This window comes from Macrobrachium nipponense, chromosome 15, assembly GCF_015104395.2.
Source record: "Macrobrachium nipponense isolate FS-2020 chromosome 15, ASM1510439v2, whole genome shotgun sequence".
Taxonomy (NCBI): domain Eukaryota; kingdom Metazoa; phylum Arthropoda; class Malacostraca; order Decapoda; family Palaemonidae; genus Macrobrachium; species Macrobrachium nipponense.
In genome coordinates this window covers 28789664-28807462 of record NC_087208.1, presented here as the reverse complement: position 1 = coordinate 28807462, position 17799 = coordinate 28789664, and the positions used below count along the sequence as shown (strand labels likewise).

Sequence of the window (17799 nt, the reverse complement as noted above, 5' to 3'; positions counted from 1 at the left end):
CTGGGCTGGAAGGAAGGGCGCCAGGTTCCTTCCAAGCTCTCTTGAGAGGGCGAGAAGACTCCGAAGCGCTCCATCTACGCTTAGGAGAGGGAGACGAAGACGACGAGAAGCACTGTCGTAACACTTCCTTCTTGGCTCTATCCAAGGCAGCCTGGGAGCGAGCAACAGGATCTGCCAAGGGGACGCCTGACCGGTGGGGGTTCTCCCTAACCTTCCTGCGGCTTTCGACTTTCCTCCTCCACTGGGTCTGGGAGTCTGGAAGAGGTCTAGGCCTGGAAGCGTTAGTGAGCCGGTCAGACGCACCCTCCACTGCACTAGGGGCACTGCACTTTTCACTTGCACTGTCACTCTTACCTTTATAAGAGCGTACTTTGCTCTCATTACTCCTTACTGCGTCTCCCAAAGACGCCATCTCCGAACACGAATCTTCGGGTTCAAAGCTGGGAGCAGGGGCTGAAACAGGAGAAGGAACTACGTCTACGATCGGGTTCTCAATACCAAGTTCGCTAACATGCGACCTACTCGAGCTCCTGGAAGAAGCCTTCCGCGCCCTATCCTTCTCTAACTTCCTTAAGTAGGAAGAAAGAGACTTCCAACCTTCCTCATCCAACCTTTCGCACTATTGACAAGGGTTAGAGAAAGAACATTCATTCCCTCTACAATTCATACACACACTGTGAGGGTCCACAGAAGCTTAAGGAAGCCTCACCTTACATTCACTCTTCGAACATACTCTAAACATAGAAGATTTCTTAAGTTCAGAATCAGCCATTATAGGTAAAAAGCAAAGAACAATCCAAAAAACGATCCAAAATAGCGTATGCCAAGCCAACGGACAAAGGGTACTTCACCAAAATAGTCAATCCAAGAATCGTCGGCAACGAGAATAAATCCACTATCGAGAGGACTTAACAACAGGTGCTGTTAAGCCGGACGACAGAGAAAATCTGGCTGGAAAGGGGGATTGGTTCTTACACCCGCCACCTAGCGGCAGGTAAGGTAGATCACCTGACCTACCTGTAGCGTGTGCCGCGAGTTTTAAATTTTCTGTCGTGACGTCAGAGTCGTAAGCTATGTATATATCTGGCAGGGAAGTTCATGTACAAAAAGTAATTTTGCTGGACCCAACAAAATACCATTAAATTTCCTTTAATACAAACCCTATCAATTTACATAAGCCTATATACCTATTTGAGTGGGTAAGACTTGCAGATAGCCAATTTTTGAAGTGAGTGTGAGTGCCTGGTGCAAACTGCTGAATGACACTTGAGGCTAACAAGGTTTGCTAACGATGAAAAATAAAAATTAATAAAAAATTTGTCATTTGTTCATACGTGGAACAAACCTTCAGTCTTGACAATAGAATAGACTCACAATTGGAGGGAGGTATGAGAATTCTAAAGAAGAGGACCTAAGCCTCTGAGATGTTAGATATCTACATACAGGGCTAACTTGTGATTAGTTCACCTGAAGGAACTAACCTTAGGTCTTAACAATAGGATACTCACAATTGGTAGGAGGTATGAGAATCCTGGACCAACTGGAGGTTTGGCACACCTGATCATTCTTATTAGAAATGAGAATTCTAAAGAAGAGGATCTAAGAGGTTAGATATTCACATAGAGGGCTGGCTTATGATTAATTCATCTGAAGGATGTGGAAGTCACTTCGCCCTGTGGATTCTCTATGTGGTTAAAGAGCTCTGAGCAGTCTTGTTCGCCTAGGAAACTCAGACCTCCTACTTGGGACCTTACTCTGGTACTGAGTACTCTCTCTCAAATTCCTTTGAGCTCATTCGTCAATTATCTAACAGGAAACTGACTTTGGAAACAATTTTCCTTCTGACCTTGGCTTCCTTGAAAGAGTTGGAGAGCTTCTGGATCGAACTTGATGTAGACTAGACGAACAATGGGTTGGGGTCAGTAGCTTTCGAATGTCCCAAAATTTGTGGCTAAGATCCAGATTACCACGTTCATGATTACAGCTTTGCTTCCTTTTCCATTCCTTATGGTGTAGAGTTTGTTATCAGTAATTTTCAAGAGTTTCTGTTTTGACCTGTCAAAGCATTGCATTGTTATCTGAACATCTTGTCACCTAGAGGTTAGGTGTCATAGACTTTATGTTAACACAAGCCAGGTCAAGAAAGATGTGTCCTAGATTACCCTTTCATTTTTCTACACGAGGCGATTAGGTAAGCCTACTCCTCAATGTCAAGTTCTGCCACCAATTAGGTGCATGCAGAAGTGCATGACACCAGAGGATTAGGTTCCTCCCTGACATTTTAGAAGAACTTATCGGTTCATAGGATTTTGAATGCTGGTTCCTGACCGTGACAATTCGCTTTCACTTTCTTCTACCTGAAGAACATTGCCCACAGATCCTTGGACACTTTCCTTGGGTGCAATGGTGGCTGTTCAACAAGTATAGCTCATCCAGTGCCCCTGGCGGGACAGTTTGTATCTTGCCTAAGGTGATTGTGTGGACCAGGGAATGAGTGAGATGACTGGTCTCTTTTTATTTTTACCATTTCTCCATTCTTCATACCTTCGGGCTTGATACTGGTGAGCATTGCAGCCATACTGTTACAGGACTTTTTTATGTTTCATGCAACATACAAATCTACTTCTCAGTAGATGCAACTCCTCTCTCCAGCAAGGGGAGTGAGAAGTGGTGACAATCCTGTCTCTTGTGGCTAACATGGTTTTTGCTTGAACACATATAGTTCTTTATGACTTCAATGTATGCAATGAATCTGGACGTTTCATTGTGTTTAAACCTAGTGAACAGAGTATTAGATATCCACATATCTAACACTTTTCTAAATTGATGGTGATATTTTATGTTTTCGTTAATAAACTGGTCACATTTCAACTGTCTTAATGAACTGAAGTGCTGTGGCATTGGCTGACACAACCTGTCGGCTACTGTAGTTTTTACAATTCATTTATTTTAAAAATACTTAATTTTTTATGTTTTTTCAGTTCCTTGATTTAATAAGCTTTCCTGAAGTTGATATACCTGTGAACTGAAAAAACTTGAACAGACTACCTAGTATTGTATATACAGAATAAACTACAGTCATGTTTCATTATAAATTTTCTTGGCAGCAATTACTTTTAATCTTAAGACACTGTAAAACTAAATACCACCACTGGAAATATTAGAAAAACAGAATAACATTTAATTGTACAGTTTTACACTATAAAACACCACAAAAGCATAAGATTCCAAATAGAAAATAAAAAAGGAGTAAAGATTAAAACTCGCAAAATAGTTTTTGCAATTAAGAAACATTTTATAACCTTCAAACCCTAAAAATATTTTAGAATCTTCAAAACTTAATTTTGTATGTTGTTACCATTAAACTGTGTTAACATAATTCTTCGTGGTAGTCTTGCTAAATCTGCTGGTGAACCAATTTAACATACCAAAATTTAACTTTTGTCAGCTAATAATATTCCTTTAGTCAGGGTTGTTTCAGGAGAATGAAATACACACAATACAGAAATGAATCTTTGAGATTACATATTACTTTTTTTTATGAAACTTTTGTTTATTTTCTATTCTAACTGTGTATAATTACTGTTTTAATTACGTATAATTCAAATACTTCATTCAGAGGTCATATACATGTGGGTTGAATGCTGTCTCTATAACATGGGATAAATTTCCGAGAAGTACTTCAAGAAAGAATAGTATCTTCAATACTGGGAAATACATATACTACTGTGATTCTGCAAAATTAGCAAAACTCTTCAATCAATGAACAGGATATTTCCCTTGTAATAGAAAGGAAGGATGTATGGGAGCTCAGGATAACACCACAATGCTCAGATCATCTCTTGGTTGTTTTGTTTGTTTGTAAGGTGTTTTAACGTTGCATGGAACCAGTGATTATTCAGCAATGGGACCAATGGCTTTACGTGACTTCCGAACCACGTCAAGAGTGAACTTCTATCACCAATACACATCTCTGACCCCTCAATTGAATGCCCGAGAATTGAACTCGCAGCCACCGAGGTGGCAGGCCAAGACCAAACCAAAAACACACTGAGGTGCTTATCTCTTGGTTGGACAGGCTTTTTTCATTCAGCTATTAGGAAGTAGACACACACTGAATACAGTTAACTTTGTAAATTGCTGGAGAACTAAGGTCATGAACAAACCTACCAAAGATTCTTCTTCTGGTTGGTAACTTGTCTGGGAATCAGTCATCGTACCATGTAAAAGGAATGGATTTATGGTGAAATATTTCAAGCATTCCTTACCTTGTTGCTGTTCCATAAGGGCTCTCATTGTCTTCTCAAAGTTTGCTGTTGCCTGCTGGATAAACTCCTCTGTCCAGACATTCTGAGCTTCTTCTTTCCCTCCTGTAGCTGCATTGACTCCTAAAGCAGCAATTGCAGATGCTAAATCTACATTTACTGGCTGTGACAGAGCCGAAGGCTGAGGTTTTGTAAAATCTTGCAGCGCATCTGTAGAGATATGGCATAGCTAAATTGCTTTTACATATACATGCAATGCTCAAGAATATACTATCTGACTTAGTTTGCTGCAGGTACAAATTTTACTCTGGTGAAAAGAAATGTCCAAATAGAATAAGATGCCAAGAACTTCAAATATACAGGTACAGTACAAAAAAGAAATTACATATTAAGATAGCAGAACAGTATGCTCCCAAAACAATAGTACAAAAGAAATTGATGAAATATATTCCACTATAAATCTTTGAAGTAAAACAATTTGCAACAAAGAAAATATTACCGCAGTATGCCTTAAAGTACAAAATACTTTGAACATTCAATTTAATTACGAGTGAAGTGAAGTCTTACTGGAAACAGGCTCATTTCTGGTGGCCCGGCACCACCCGGCCCTATTGTTATTCAAATGCTATTATCTCCAAAAGTATTGAAGATAAAAGAAAAATTCTTTCAGCAGATAAAACCTTACATCTTTAAATTTCATCCCATATAGGATTTACTTCTAAAGTATAATAAATTCACACTTCATTGATGTTTCAATTACTATTGCATTTCTGGTGGCCCGCCACAGCCTGGCCCTAATCCTAATTAAATGCTATTACAGTAGACACCCTGTATTCATGGGGGATGGGTACCAGACCCCCCCATGAATAGCTAAAATCCGTGAAAACTTAAGACCCCTCTAAAAATGCTTAGAACTGCCTATTTTGCTGGTTGAAACACAAAAAATCTAAAAATTCTTATACCTGAGTATCTTAATAGTTTCGTCAAAAAAGTGCATTTAATCATAAAAAAAAAAAAAAATACAGTAATTTGTGAACATTTCTCCGTGAAAAATACTGCAACTAGATTAATTTTCTGCAAATAATGGGTATATACGCCCCATAAAAAAATCAGTGAATAGGCGAGCCCGTGAATAGGCGAGCCCGCGAATAGCGGGGGTCAACTGTATCTCCAAAAGTATTGAAGGAAAAAGAAAAATGATATTGTAATGATACAATTAAGTTTGTTCATACTTACCTGGCAGATATATATATAGCTGATAATTTCCGACGACCGACAGAATTTAAAACTTACGACACACGTTAGTGGGAGTCAGGTGGTTAGTACCCAATTCCCCCGCCGCTGGGAGGCGGTATCAGGAACCATTCCCATTTTCTATTCATAATTTTTATTTCCACTGTCTCCTGAGGAGGTGGGCGGGTGGGTAATTAATATATATCTGCCAGTAAGTATGAACAAACTTAATTGTATCATTACAATATCATTTTGTTCATGCAACTTACCTGTCAGATATATATATAGCTGAATCCCACCTTTGGTGGCGGGAGAGACAGAATAGAGGATTTAGGAAACACATATATGCAGATATTTGATATCTTGGTTCCTTACCTGTTAGCATAGCTGGCTTCGTGATTACTGCCAGTAAGTCTGCTTGTGCTACTAGAGTTTGCCAGCAAGGTAGAGACCTATGAAGCTGGTGCACTCCAGATGATCTGTCAACAGGGGCGAGACCACGACGTGACTAGACCATGGACCATACTAATGAGGGCAACGAGACAAAATAACCACCACCTGGCTTAGTTTACCAAAGGTATCCCACTTAACTAAGCTAATGGAAGGGAGACCCGCCCAGGCGGTCACCCCACAACCATAAAACACAAGTTAAAAAACCCCCCTAATCCCTAAAGGATAGGATGAGTGTTACCTCCTGCCCCCAAAACAGTGTCTGCAGCAATGTATGGTCCGAGGGAGAAGCAATTTTCGTATGTCACTTTCACCTCCCACAGGTAGTGTGAAGCGAACACCGAATTGCTTCTCCAAAATGTGGCATTCAAAATATCTTTGAGCCATATTTTTGTGAAAAGCTACCGAAGTAGCAATAGCTCTCACCTCGTGAGCTTTCACTTTCAGAAGCTTTCCAATCACTATCACTGCACTTATCATGAGCTTCTTTAATCGTACTTCTGATGAAGAAAAACGCCAGTGCGTTTTTTCGACATAGGAAGATCAGGCTTCCTCACTGAACACCACAAATTGTCAGACGAACCTCTGCAAGCTTTAGTTCTCTGCAGATAGAACTTTAGAGCCTGACAGGTCACAGGAATCTCTCACGTTCATTTCCCACTATTTCTGACAACCCTTTGATTTCAAAGGTCCTCGGCCACGGGTTGGAAGGATTCTCGTTCTTTGCTAAGAACGTGGGACTTAAAGAACAAATCGCATTACTGTCTGAAAACCCAATCTGCTTGCTAATGGCCTGGATTTCGCTAACCCTCTTCGCCGTCGCCAGAGCGGTTAGGAAGATCGTTTTCTTCGTCAGATTCCTGATAGAAAACTGAAAGGAATGAAGCAGGTTCGAAGTGATCGACATCAAAAATTTGAGCACCACATCCAAGTTCCACGAGGGTACTTTAGGCTGGATGACCTTCTTTAGTCTCGAAAGATCTAATGAGATCATGAATGTCTCTATTATTAGTCAAATCGAGTCCCTCTGTGCCTGAAGACTACAGAAAGCACGCTCCTGTAGCCTTTAATAGTTGGAACAGCCAACTTCACTTCCTCTCTCAGATAAAGAAGGAAGTCAGCTATCTGGCTCACAGAGGTTGTGGTGGAGGAAATGCCCTTCTTCCTGCACCAGGATCTGAAGACAGCCCACTTCGATTGGTACAGAGCGATTGAGGAGGGCCTCCTTGCGGTGGCAATCGCCTTCGCCACAGGTCTTGAAAAACCCCTCGCTCTGGCCAACTTCTTGATAGTCTGAACGCAGTCAGACTCAGAGCGGGGAGGTTTTTGTGGTACCCTCTCGAAGTGGGGCTGTCTGAGTAGATCTTTCCTTAAGGGCAGAGTCCTCGGAAAGTCTACCAGGAAGGACATCACCTCTGTGAACCCCAGTCGGCTGCCGGCCAGAAGGGGGCGATGAGTGTCATCCTCGCTCCTTCCGATGCCGCGAACTTCCTCATCACTTCCCCGAGGATCTTGAGCGGGGGAAAAGCGTATATGTCTAGACCCGACCAACTCCAAACGTAGGGCGTCTACTGCGACTGCTCCCAGGTCAGAACTTGGGGAGCAATACAGGCTGAAGTCTTTTCGTCCTGGAAGTTGCGAAGACATCCACCTGCGGACAACCCCACAGGTCCCACAGCGACTGGCAAACCTCTTGGTGAAGGGTCCACTCTGTCGGCAACAGCTGTCCCGTCGACTGAGAAGGTCCGCTGAACATTCTGTACTCCTGACACGAACCTTGTCAGGATAGTGACTTCTTGCGCTTTCGCCCATAAAAGGAGTTCCTTTGCGATGGCAAACAGAGAGCGAGTGAGTTCCCCCTTGATTTCTTAGGTATGCCAGTGCTGTGGTGTTGTCCGAGTTGATCTGAATGACTTTGCCGATATATTTCTTCCTGGAAGAACCTGAGAGCCGGGTAAATCGCTGACAGCTCTTTCAGATTGATGTGCCAGGGCACCTGTTCCCCTCTCCAGGTGCCCGACACTTCTTTCCCTCCTAGTGTTGCTCCCCAACCCGTGGACGACGCGTCGAAAACAACACTAGGTCGGGGTTCCGAAGTTTGAGGGAGAGCCCTTCTGCGAGCTTCCGTGGATCTGACCACCAACTTAGGTGATCCTTCACCTCTCTCGTTAAACACAAGATCGCCTCCAGATCTTGTTTGTTCTTCCAACTGTTGGCTAGGAAGAATTGAAGAGGTCTGAGGTGCAGCCTTCCCAGAGAAACAAACTTCTCCAGTGAGGAAATGGTCCCCAGCAAACTCATCCATTCCCTCACCGAGCATGTTTCCTTCCCCAGAAAGGTCGCCACTTTTTCCAAGCATTGAAGTTGTCGCCCCTGGGACGGAAAAGCCCGAAAAGCCACTGAGTCCATCTGAATCCCCAGAATAGACTAAAGATTGAGAAGGAGTCAAATGCGACTTTTCGAGGTTTACCAGAAGACCCAGGGACTTCGCTAACGACATGGTGTGTGCAGGTCCTCCAGACACCGGTCTCGCGATGAAGCTCGAATAAGCCAAGTCGTCTAGGTAGAGAGAGATCCTTATATTCTCCAGATGAAGCAGCCTTGCCACATTCTTCATCAGAATGGTGAAAACCATCGGCGCTGTGGTCAGACCGAAGCAAAGTGCCCTGAATTGGAATACCTTCCCCTTCAGGACAAATCGCAGGTATTTCCTGATTGGGGATGGATGGGGACGTGAAAATACGCGTCTTGGAGGTCTAGTGAGACCATCCAATCCCCCCGGTCTCAAAGCTGACAGCACAGATTGAGGCGTCTCCATCTTGAATTTCTTCTTTATGACGAAGAGGTTTAGGCTGCTGACATCGAGGACGGGACGCACCCCCCACCCCCCGAATGTTTAGGCACCAGAACAGACGGTTGAAAAATCCTGGAGATTCCAGGTCGAAGACCTGTTCCACCGCTTGCTTCTCGATCATTTGTTCCAGCAGATCGAAAAGGCACTTTCTGTTTCTCTCGATAAGAGGGAGACAAATCCTTTGGTGTTGTGGATAGCGGGGGTGACTTCAAGAACGGGATCCTGTACCCTTTCCTCACAACATCTAGCGACCAAGGGTCGGCATCTCTCTCTTCCCAGGCTTTCGCGAACAGAAGAAGCCTGGCTCCTACCGGCGTCTGAAGGACTTCCAAATCACTTCCTACTCTTTGACGGAGCCGAAACTCCAGAAGATGAAGCAGCTGCTGGTCTTCTAGAGACTGAGCCAGAAGATCTGCGTTGCTTCTCCTGAAGCTCGATGCTATTGTCCCTTAACCATAGTCTGGGGGAAGAGATGGTCTGAAAACGGAGCGAAAAGCGAGTCCGCCTTTTGCGCGGAGAGACGGATTTGGCTGTGAAGTTACAGAAGAGTGCTCTCTTCTTGAGAATCCCCGAGCTAAAGTGAGTAGCCAACTCCTCAGAACCATCCCTGACGGCCTTGTCCTACAAGAAAGTACACTGGGACAGCTCCCCAAGACTAATAGTATCAGAACTCCTTGACCTGGCATCCAAAAACTCCAAGACACCAGTCGAGAAAGTTGAAGACCTCTAGAGTCCTGAAGAGGCCTTTTAGATGGAAGTCGAACTCGTTATGGGTCCAAGTGACTTTTGATGAAGACAGAAGGGCTCTTCTGGAGGCGTCCACGATGCTCCCGAAATCACCCTGAGCAGAGGCTGGTAGTTTAACACCTACGTCCTCTCCCGTCTCATACCACATGCCTCCTTTACCGCAGAGTCTTGATGGCGGTAAAGCCAAAGAGGACTTTCCTGAGGCTTTCCTCTTCTCCATCCACTCATGGACTTTCCGGAACGCTTGCTTCGTGGAAAGCGACTTCTTCATTTTAACGAACCCCGATGCCTTTGATGCTTTAAAAGAAGAAAATTGAGAAGGGGAGTACGAGGGGCTTCCGGTTGGAAAGTTTCTCCAAACTCCGACTGCAGAAGAGCATCAAAACTTTATAGTCTGATGAGACAGGAACTGGCTGCTGCTCTTCCTCTGCTCGAATAAAATATCGCTACTCCTTCCTCAGAAACTGGAGAAGTAGGAGGAAACTCTGAAGAAAAATGACTAACAGGTAGGGTTCCATTCTTCCAACCTGAACTTGCGTTGGTGAGGAAACTGGCGTCCACCAGCGCGCGCTTGGCGTCCGAATCCACACGTTTGGCGCCGACAGCGGTGCGCGCTCGACATCTACAAAAAAACACGCCTGGCGTCCACTGGCGCACACCGAGCATCCACTAGTGCACGCTTGGCGGTCCGCTGGTGCGCGCTAAGCGTCCGCCCCACGCGCGGCTGCCGTCCACTGGTGCACGTTTATCAAAAACAAGTCAGGTGCGCGTGTTTGGCCGGCAACGGAAGCGACTTGCAACAGAAGCGCGCTCAGCGTCCACCGCTCGCTTAGCGAACATTCGAAGACTTGCGAGCGGGAGATATCTCATCCTGAGAGCGAGAAACGAACTTCTCACCTCCTCTAGAGAGCTGCTGGGGAGCAGAACAAAAGAACTCTAGAGGGAGACTCGAACGAAGAGAGAGGCGAGCGAGGAGAAAGAGAAGGTCTTGACTTCTTCACAGGAAGCTTCTCATCCTTTCTACGACGCGGAAGAGGAGAGACTCTCTAGAAGCAAGAGCGTTCCTGAAGTTCTGCTGCAGTGACTGAATCATCCTCTTGGTTGGCGAAACTTCCTGCTCCGGGGAGGACTGATCCTGTGAGCAGGAGAGCGGGCGAGGGGACGCCTCCCTCCTCCTCCCAGTACGGCCTCCTCCCGAGCTCTAGAGCGACTGTATCGCTCGCACGAACTACCCGAATCCAAGTCCGAAGACTCTCTACGCCTTTATGCGGCGGAAAAAGCAGCGAACGCACTGTCAGGAGAAGATCGCAGATTCGGAGAACTATGACGTGAAGCAGTCAACAAACACGCGCCGTCCTTTTCAGCGGACGGGAAGCACCGTGAGAAACGCCACCCTTTACGTGGATGAAGCCTCCGATGATGAAAAACACTCCTTGAGGAGACGTGCATGCGCACGCTCCCTGGCAGTCTGGGGATTTTCATCAGTAACTGCCGAAGGCACGCCAGATCGGTGGGGGTTCCTTGTAACCCTCCTTCAGGCTTTCGACATGCTCCCTCCCCAGGTCCTGGGAGTCAAGCAGAGGTCCAGGCCTAGAGGCGAAACGAGGCCGATCTGACGCACCCTCCACTACACAAGGGGTATCACTGCACTTCTGCACATCACTTTTGCTCTCAAGAGCCAACACTTTCGATTCTAAATTACGAATCGACTCCAAAATTAAGGACAAAGTATTACTCTCTACTGACACTGCTTCAGAGCCCGGAGGCAACACTACAGGGTTAGGAGCATTAACAGAAGGAGGGTTAACAGGAGAAACATTAATTTCTTGCACACCTGAAACACTCCTGGAGGAAGACCTCCTTAACCTATCCTTTTCAAGTTTCCTAAGATAGGTATCATACGCCTTCCACTCAGAATCTGTTAATCTTTCGCACTCCTGCAACGGCTTTCATACACATTCATGCTCCGCAACTCTTACATACCGTAGTGGGTCTACTGAAGCTTTCAGTAGCCTACCTCTACAATCAGTCCTAGAGCAAAATCTAGCGCTAGCTGTACTAGACCCTGACATATTATCCAAGAGAAATCCAACCAAAATCAAATCAATCCACTAATAACGTGTGCCTAGCCACCGATCCAAGTCAATTAATCCAAAAAAGAACCAAAAGGGATACTCAAGTAGCAAAAAGTTTCCAAATCCAGACGGAGGTGCTGTAAACAGATGTTCACAACACCGGCGACAGAAAAATGATATTGTTATTGTACAATAAAGTTTCATACATACTTACCTGGCAGATATATACTTAGCTATTAGACTCCGTCGTCCCCGATAGAAATTCGAATTTCGCGGCACACGCTACAGTAGGTAGGTCAGGTGATCTACCGGCCTGCCGTGGGTGGCAGGAATAGGAACTATTACCTTCTAAGGACAGATTTTTCTCTTCCACCTGTCCCCTGAGGGGAGGCTGGGTGGGCCATATTCAATCGTATATATCTGCCAGGTAAGTATGTATGAAACCTTATTGTACAATAACAATATCATTTTCATACATTCAACTTCCCTGTCAGATATATACTTAGCTGATTGGCACCTTTGGCGGTGGGTAAGAGACAGCTAATTACTGATTAGACAGGTAAACAACATACGTTGTAGGTAATAGATAAATAAAACCTTGGTTCCTATGTGTTTAGACGAAGGGTTGACTTCCTAGCTATTGCTAGGTGTCTGCTTCGTCTCAAGAGCCTCAGCGAGGATGTGACCTATGGCTAAGAGTTCTTGTAGATCTGTCAATGGGGTCTTTATCCACTTACTCGACAGAATCTAATGGTCATTTGTCAATGGGGTCTTATCCACTTACATGACAATACACCTATGCCTAGGGGCATAATTAAGGAGCACAACACCGATCCCGATCACCTGATCCTAACACGAGGGTTTGTGCTTAGTTTGAAAAGAGCTATCCCCAAACTCCTTTCAAACAAACCAAAGAAAAAAAAACACTATGTTAACATAAAAATTAACTCACTTAGTTAAGGATCAGTGTCGGCTCCCTATCCCAGCAACGTATCGTAGACACGTAAAACCAAGAGAGAAGGATCTCTCGTAGGTCAACTTGACCTCCTTCGTGCAAAGGGAAGTCAACACAGAGATTGCATCTCCCTTAAGTTACAGCTAATATGTCCTTCACGACATATTGTTATGTAACGAACAAGAATTCATAAAAGCTCGCACTTCAAGCGCTTTTAATTCTCAGCTGTTTGAAGGAATCATCAAGTCATTCCTGAAGTGCTTTTATTGATCACACTTATTCCAAAGAAGACCAGGGCTTCCTTTGAAATGGATCTTTTCTGGATGAAGCCTAGAGCCTGGCTTGCGCCTAGGTGGCGCCTCGCCTCTGGTGGCGCCTCGAGTCTGGTTGGAGCCTCGAGCCTGGCTGGCGCCCTCACGGCCTGCCTGACACCTAGTTGGCCGCCTAGCTCCTGGTAAGGCCGCTTTTCGCCTGACTCATGGCTGGCGCCCTCGCGCCTGGAAGTAGCTGCGCGCCTGGCTCCAGACTGGCACTATTTGGCGTCTGGCCCTGGCTGACTCCTCTCCACTTGCTGGAGCTTCGAGCTTGGTAGAGTCTCGAGGTAAGTCCCGGCGATGCCCACATCAGACACTCTTATCTGTCTGACTTGTTCGCCTCCAGCGCATCTGCGCTAGGTTGGAGGCCCCCTCTTTCTCTTCATCAGACAATGACAGTGTTCCTTGAAACTGTCTGCCTCTGGCGTTTTTTTACGCCTGTTTTGGCATTTGGCGCCTGGTTGGCGCTACATTGTCCGAAAGTCCTGAAACTCCACAATGGTTTATCAGGAGATTGGAGAAGGGTGGAAGAAATTCTTCCACTTTGAGCTTCTGGCCTCTCCGGCAAGGGAAGGTGATTGTAGTAAACTACATCCATTAGACGATAGGACATCTAACAGTACGAAAGATAAGTCTTCCTCGAGGAGGATCCTTCTTGAATCCTTCCGTTGCTAACGAGATCTCTTCTTACTTGCTGATGAAGTTCCTCGTTGCAGAATCTTCCTATCCTTGTCCGAAGGAATGGGAAGGGGCTTGGAAGTCGAAGGAGACTCCGAGCTGAAATTGGGAGGATTCCTGATTTCTAGCTCTTTACTGTATCTCTCTGAATACCTTCTGGGAAGCATTTTTGAGCCCTCATCGCATCCCAAGGACTTTGTAGGCAAAAACGTTTAAACCATCTCTTCTTATGTAGGTGAAAACGTAAGTACCCTGCCTGGGCAACGAAACTTCTATCTGAAATCGTTGAGTCAGGAATAGAGGGTTTTAGTTCTCTTGCCAGACATACTATGCTGGCAAGAAACCATTGCCGAGTCTCCATTAAATCTGATGCGAGATTCCAATGCACAAAAAATTCACTTGTCTTCTTGGTAGTAAGGGCCAAGAGAAACAAAGAATTCCCTCAAAAAAATTTCTCAAAGAGTTTGATGAGGAGCAGTTCCATCTTGTCGGAACACGGAATCTGAAGCCACAAAAGATCCCATTCGAAGTACATGATATCCCTCCTCGTATTGAGGTATCGTATCAGATCCCGAAGATCTTAATCCTCCTGCTATCTCTAATTCTCCTTGTATAGACAGAGTATACCTGCCCTTTTTACTGCACTCTTTGATAGCAGATATATATAAAGTTGATTCTTTCCCTCTGAAAAGGAAGAAAAAACAAAAAACCCTATATGTGGTTCACAGAGGTATCAGAAGAGGACAGTTTCCTCTTCCATCAAACACGATCTGCAGCAATTCTATGTCCTGGCTATGACTATTGTCATTCACCTTGAAAAATCCTCTCATTCATGTCCACTCTGGTCAGTCTGCACGAAGACTGACTCAGAGTGGAGAGGTTGGTTTTTAAGGTCCCTTTATTTTAATAGATGCTTATAGAATATTCAGACTGTCTTGGAAAAAACTTCCAAAACATGCTGTGAGAAGACCGTGAACCTCTGTGAATCCAACCTCTCTAAGGCCAAATGAGGCATAAAGTATTATCCTATCTTTCTTGACGCCCTTTATCTTAAATTCTGTAAAGCATTTATATTTAGGGGGAAAAAAAAAACTAAAGTTTTATTCCCCTTCTTTCTATAAAATAAAGATGGTGTATATTGCTACCTCTCTTGGTTCGAGGAAAAAGGAAGCAGTCTACAGGAAGCCTGTTCGTCTTCTACCTTGCTAAGAGATCTATGAAGAAGACTTTCCGTAGGTTCTCACAACTCTTTGCAATAAATGTTAGACATACGTTAACAGTTATTATCGTTGATCGAGAAGGTTCTCACGGACATGCAAAATCTTGCATCGAACCTCTTTTTCTAAATAGGTTCTCTTTGTTAACGCGAACAGGAGCGAAAAAAGATTCTCTCAATGCTCTTTGCGATATGAGAGTCTCGTGGAATTAGCCTAAGTGATTAAATGGGTAACGAAATCAGGAACGAATCTTGCCGTTACCGAGCGTGCTGTCTGAGAGGCTACTGGACTCTTATGTTTAATAACTCGCTAAACGAGAAATATCTTGGATGGTGCTCTTGGCTCATTGCGCCAGGCTGGCGCTTCTGGCGCAATTTTGCGCCAGGCTGGCGCTTCTGGCGCATTGCGCCAGGTTGGCGCTTCAGACCGGCGCTTTCTTCTAATACTCTTTATGTTATGTGCCAGAACATCTGTGCCTTTATGGTACCCGACATCCTTACACATGTTAATTCCGTTCTTAGTAGGAAAAAACTCTTATATACGTAGTATATTCTATTCAGGGAAACCATTTCTGCCACGAAGAGAATGTTTCCCATTCCACTCATCCATCTTCTCTTGAGCAATATCTGATTCTAAAAAGGTTGTGTGCGTTTCTCGAAAGACTTGACCATACCGTAGTCTTAAAGTGAATTCTCTACAACATCCATCTTCTCACTAAGCATGTATTCTAATAAGCCATGCTTTCGTAAGCATGAGAGCATTATATAATATAATGTTCTGCTGTGTTAGAATCCTTTAATAATGTTCCCTACGGTAAACAGCATTGAAAGGTTATATCTTTCTTATTGAAAGCTTCTTAGCAAAAGGCAGACAATATTTTATTTATGTTAGCTTAACTATCCCCTCCATTCGAGACTAAGTCCATGATTGTAGGGGGAATATACGGTTAACCATTCGATCCCGTTGGAGAGAGAGATGCAACCGACTGCTAATGACCGAGACCTGGATGGTACTGTATTGGCCTTACGCTTACAATGACAGCCCGGCCGTCTCGCTCGCTGCCTGGCTGCATTCATCGTGAGTTTTGCCAGTTACTTCATTTAATGAAGGAATATAATAAAATTTTATTCCCGAGCCTAAGGAAGCTCTCAATAATGCCAATTTAAGCCAAACAACCTTTGTTAAATACCGAAGCTGAGTAGGTATTGTCGTAACAAACTTTTTAAGCGAAATCCTTACCAGGTATGCGTATATGACTTGTCATTCAGTAGTCGTATGCAGCAAGTCTTCCTTCTACATTCTTTCCTCTCCGATGCGGAGAGAGAATGGAAATTTTGCCCTCTCCGTCTTTTCGTCAATAAACACGAATTAGCATTAGTCGAAAGAGATCGCAATAAAAACTCTCGGATCGAAGAGAATCCCTCAAATTTTTATTCTCTTGGAGATAAGGCCGTATTCTACGCCTCTATTATCTGGAAGAGCCTCTAATCAATGAATGAGAGCTCGTACGAACCTTGTTCAATTTGCAAACGATTGCCACCCTTTCTGTAAATGGTTGGTTGCATTATTTTAGAAGGAGGAAGAGGTTTTTTTTTTTAATATCGTCTTATTAGTAATGAACTAATTTTTTTTCAATAAAAAAGGTCGCTAAGGTCTTATAAACTGAGAGACCTGCTCCCTTATTGGCTTCCATTTCCGATCTATCTTCCATTTCCTGTCCCTCAAGTTGGGAGAAGAATGAGCAACCGGGGAGAGCGCCTCCTTCCGTAAGGTGAAGGGCTTTTAGCAGTACCGATTCTAACCTGACAAGGGCTACGGCCGCCTGTGCGACATCTTGAGTCCCCGCCAGGAAAAAAAAAACCGATCTTGCTCTTGCCATTACTTGCATTAAGACTATCCTGAGAAGGGCGACGGCCGCCTGTGCAACAACTCCCGTCCTTATCAGGAGAAATCCTCGAATGTCTTTCACCTTACGCAGAATCAGGATCTAACTCCATATCCGATGAAGATCCTGGTTTATAGCTTCAGGCGCTTAGCGCCTCATCTCAGGCGCTTTGCTCCTCGTTTCAGCGCTTCAGGCGATTGAGGCTTTCAGGCGCTTTGCGCCTCATCTGAGGCGCTTCAGAAGCCTTGCGCCTCGTTTCAGCGCTCCCAGGCGCTTTGCACCTCATTTCAGGCGCTTTTAGCCTTGTTTCAGGCGCTTTTAGCCTTGTTTCAGGCGCTTCAAGCGCTCCAGGCGCTTTTCGCCTCGTTTCAGGCGCTTCAGGCACTCCGAGCCTGTTTCCAGGAGCTTCAGGCGATTTGCGACTCCTTTGAAGGAGCCTCCGACGCTTTTTTCGCTTGGTGGCTCTTCAGGCTCTTAGGCGCTTTGCGCCTCGATTCAGGCTCTTTAGGCGCTCTGCGCCTCATTTCAGGCTCTTCAGACGCTTTGCGCCTCGTTCCAGCTCTTCAGCGCCTCGAGCCTTGTTTCGGGCGTTTCAGGCGCTTCATGTCCGAGGAGCTAGAAGCTTAAAAATTATATATGTATGTTTAATCATTAACCGAGATCCATAATTCATTCGATCAACATATATTCTTTAATATCTAATTCGTTCTTCTCATCAATAGATATATTTTCATATAAATGTACCGATGAGGAATTTGTTGAAATAACTCTTTCAAACCCCATGGGATAGAGCCTCCGTCTATTTGTTTTACGGGGGACGAAAAAACAGGATAGGGCAATGCCTCTACCGCAACTGTTATCGAAAGATATCTCTCTGAGGTTCCGATATCTACGACGAGATTATCTTGCATCTTCATTGAATCTACGCTGTTGAAACTTTCTTCTCCTTATCCGTCAAACACGATAATAATAAGGGGACACATACATTAGACGCCTTTCCAAATGGCGAACTTGGCAGTCTGGGACGTTCTACAGAACCTGTCGAGGGGACGCCTGATCGGTGGGGATTCTCTGAAACCCCCCTGCGGTTGTCGACATTCCTTCTCCTCTGGGCTTGTGAGCTTGG

At 44.7% G+C, this 17799-nt stretch overlaps 1 protein-coding gene across 3 annotated transcripts in view; it reads right to left on the bottom strand.

The window, feature by feature from the left end:
• LOC135227058 (peroxisomal biogenesis factor 19-like) overlaps positions 1-17799 on the bottom strand; it is a 51923-nt gene that overhangs the window by 21168 nt on the left and 12956 nt on the right. For all 3 annotated transcript variants that reach the window (XM_064266873.1, XM_064266871.1, XM_064266872.1), the window contains exon 3: positions 4269-4475. In XM_064266873.1, coding sequence (XP_064122943.1) covers positions 4269-4475 — 207 coding nt within the window. The remainder of the gene's footprint in view (positions 1-4268; positions 4476-17799) is intronic.